This window comes from Panthera tigris, chromosome B2 (assembly GCF_018350195.1).
Source record: "Panthera tigris isolate Pti1 chromosome B2, P.tigris_Pti1_mat1.1, whole genome shotgun sequence".
In the NCBI taxonomy this organism is placed as follows: Eukaryota; Metazoa; Chordata; class Mammalia; order Carnivora; family Felidae; genus Panthera; species Panthera tigris.
In genome coordinates this window covers 1,404,073-1,407,217 of record NC_056664.1, presented here as the reverse complement: position 1 = coordinate 1,407,217, position 3,145 = coordinate 1,404,073, and the positions used below count along the sequence as shown (strand labels likewise).

Here is a 3,145-nt window from a genome sequence, read left to right as displayed (position 1 = left end):
AAGTTATCAGATCACTTAAAATATCAATGTTCAATTAAAAAGTCATCACATTTTGCCATAAAAAGCTAACTAATATATTATGATAATTGGAAGTGAAAAGATTTATTCATTTTCTGAAATTCACTACATAAAAATTTACATATCTACATTTGTCAAAATTTACATAAATTCCATGATTCTATAGATAGGTCTAAGTCAAATCCCAACGAATCTCAAGCTAGTCATTGAGATTGAGATAGTCTTGGAGTAAATTTTTCATGAATGAATAAGTAGTGAATAATACTGTTTTATTACCTTTTAAATCCTTTAATTTGTTTCTTCTTACTTCCTTGTATAATGATAAAGAAAAAATAAATAACAAAGACCCTTTATTCAAGATACTGATAAATGTTTGTATGACATCACAAGGGATTTGACGTCCAAAATCATTATTTATACATTATGGTTTTATATGCTCCCCACAATGTAAATGAAATCATCCGTTCAGGTCTATATTTCTGAAGATGAAAGCACTATCATAGAAAATAAAAACTAGATAAAACCCTTCCTTCCTATGGGTTTTTAGCATAAATAATATGCATTCAAGTGTATATTTAGAGCCCTTTTGTTGTTATATTACAAACAAAAATAAAAATTTCTAATGACCCTTTTCTCTGAAGATATGCCAATGATTGGAGTCATAAAAGAGCTAAGTAGGATGGGTATAGTATTGTTTGCATCCACAGAACTTTCATATACAGCAACTATTCTATTAATTCTCTCTGTGATCTAGGAATTTCTCGCCTCAGTAGAAATTAAAAACAGATTGTCACCAACAGTGCATGAATATTTGTTTTTCTCCACATCCTCACCAACACTTGTTATTTCTTGAGTTTTTGAATTTAGCCATTCTCACAGGTGGAAACTGATCTCTTATTGTGGTTTTAATTTGCATTTCTCTGATGTTTAGTGATGTTGAGCATATTTTCATGTGTGTTGCCTATCTATTCATCTTCTTTGGAAAAACACTTATTAAGGTTCTCTGCCCATTTTTAAATCAGATTGTTTGTTTTGGTGTTGAGTTGTGTAAGTTCTTTATATATTTTGGATATATCATTTGGATATTTCTTCTCCCATTCATTAGTTTGCCTTCTTGTTTTGTTGATTGTTTCCTTTGCTGTGGAAACCATTTTAATGTTGCTGTAGTCTCAATAGTTTAATTTTGCTTTTGTATCCCTGGTCAGAGGAGACATATTTCAAAAAATGTTCTGTGGCTGATGTTGGAGGAATTACTGTCCTCATGCACTGTTGGTGGGAATGCAAACTAGCACAGCCACTGTGGAAAAAGTATGGTGTTTCCTTGAAAAATTAAAAATAGAATTACTGTATGATCCAGTAATTCCAGTAAAAACACTAATTTGAAAAGATATAGGCACCCTCTGTTTACTGCAGCATTATTCACAATAGCCAAGGTATGGAAGCCACGAAAGTGCCAAATGATAGATGAATGGATAAACAAGATGTGGTATATAAACACAGTGGAATATTACTCAGCCATAAAAAGAACAAAATCTTGCTGCAAAATCCACCATAACATGGTTGAGTAAGAGCATGTAATGCTAAGTGAAATAAGTCAGTCAGAGAAAGACAAAGACCGTATGATTTCACTCATATGTGGAATTTAGGCATCAAAGCAAATGAACAAACAAAGAAAAGAAAGAGATAAAAAAATAGACTCTTAAGTATAGGGAATTAGTAATTTCTAGAGGGGAGGTGAGTGAGGAGATGGGTGAAATAGATAAAGGGGATTGAAAGTACACGTGATGAGCATTGATAAATGTATAGAATTGTTGAATCACATTGTATACCTAAAACTAATATAACACTGTGTGTTTATTGCACTTGAATAAAACAAGGAAAGACAATTAGAAAATGTTTTTCATTGTCTTATCCAGGGTAATACGATTCTATGACTTTTGGCCCCTCTTTGATTTTGTAGATTCATGGTCAACTGTCACCAGCTTCCTCAATGCATTCTTCATGTCCTTGTTCCGCAGGGTGTAAACGAGAGGGTTAAGACTTGGAGTGATGATCGTGTAAAAGAGGGTGAGGAACTTTCCCTGGTCTTTGGAGGCACTGTTACCTGGTTGCAGGTACATGTAGATAATAGTTCCATAGAAGATGGACACGACAGTGAGATGAGATCCACAGGTATTAATTGCTTTTTGTTGGCCTTCTTTTGACTTTATTCTCAGCACAGCTTTGGCGATGTAGCCATAGGATATAAGAATAAGGCCGAGTGGTGTAAGGACAATGACAATGCCCAAAGCAAAAACAGACATTTCAACTGTTGTGGTGTCTATACATGCTATCTTGACCATAGCTGGCAACTCACACAAGAAATGGTCCAGAAGGTTGTTTCCACATCGAGGCAAATTCAGGGTGAGTGTACATAATAATACAGAAACAGCCAAACTAATGCTCCAGACTGTGATTATCATCTTGAGACAGAGATGTGGGTTCATGATTACCAAATAATGCAGGGGCTTACAAATAGCTGTGAAACGATCATAGGACATAACAGCGAGGAGGAGACACTCAGTGGAACCCAACCACATGTAAACGTAGAGTTGAGCGACACAGCCCACATAGCTGATGGTCTTGTCAGGTCCCCACAAGTTAACGAGCATCTGAGGGATGATGCTGGTTGTGAAACATAGATCCAGGAAAGATAGGTTCCTGAGGAAAAAATACATCGGTGTGTGGAGATGGGAATCCAGGAGAGATGCAAGGATGATGGCCGTGTTACCCACCCACGTAATGAAGTAGAAGAGAGTGACAACTCCTGATAGGACCATCTCCAGTTTGGGATGGTCCGAGAAGCCGAGCAGAATAAAACCGTGCAGAGAAGTGTGATTGTTTTGGCCCATAGTCCTTCAGTGTCCAAATCCTAGAGTGAGAAAAGCAGAAGGAGGTGAAGGAGGATGGGGATGAGGATGAGGAGGAGGAGCAGGAGGAGTAAGAGAAGGAGATGGAGGAGGAGAAATTGTCAGTACAGACCACATAACTAAAGGGAAAGAATTTATGCTATTAAAAAATAATGGGTGAAAGTAAATATTATAGCCAAGTAATCTGGTATTTGTTGTAGATCATTTTATGGTGTTGG

At 36.3% G+C, this 3,145-nt stretch overlaps 1 protein-coding gene across 1 annotated transcript; it reads right to left on the bottom strand.

Moving 5' to 3' along the window:
• Nucleotides 1–1,946: 1,946 nt before the first annotated feature.
• On the bottom strand, nucleotides 1,947–2,909 carry LOC102972790 (olfactory receptor 2W1). The gene has a single exon (XM_007092733.2). It carries the CDS (start codon nucleotides 2,907–2,909, stop codon nucleotides 1,947–1,949), a length of 963 nt encoding a protein of 320 aa, XP_007092795.2.
• Nucleotides 2,910–3,145: the final 236 nt, after the last annotated feature.

Coding starts and splice junctions, on each gene's coding strand:
- LOC102972790 (XM_007092733.2), bottom strand. CDS start 2,909: ATGGGCCAAAACAATCACACTTCTCTGCACGGTTTTATTCTGCTCGGC.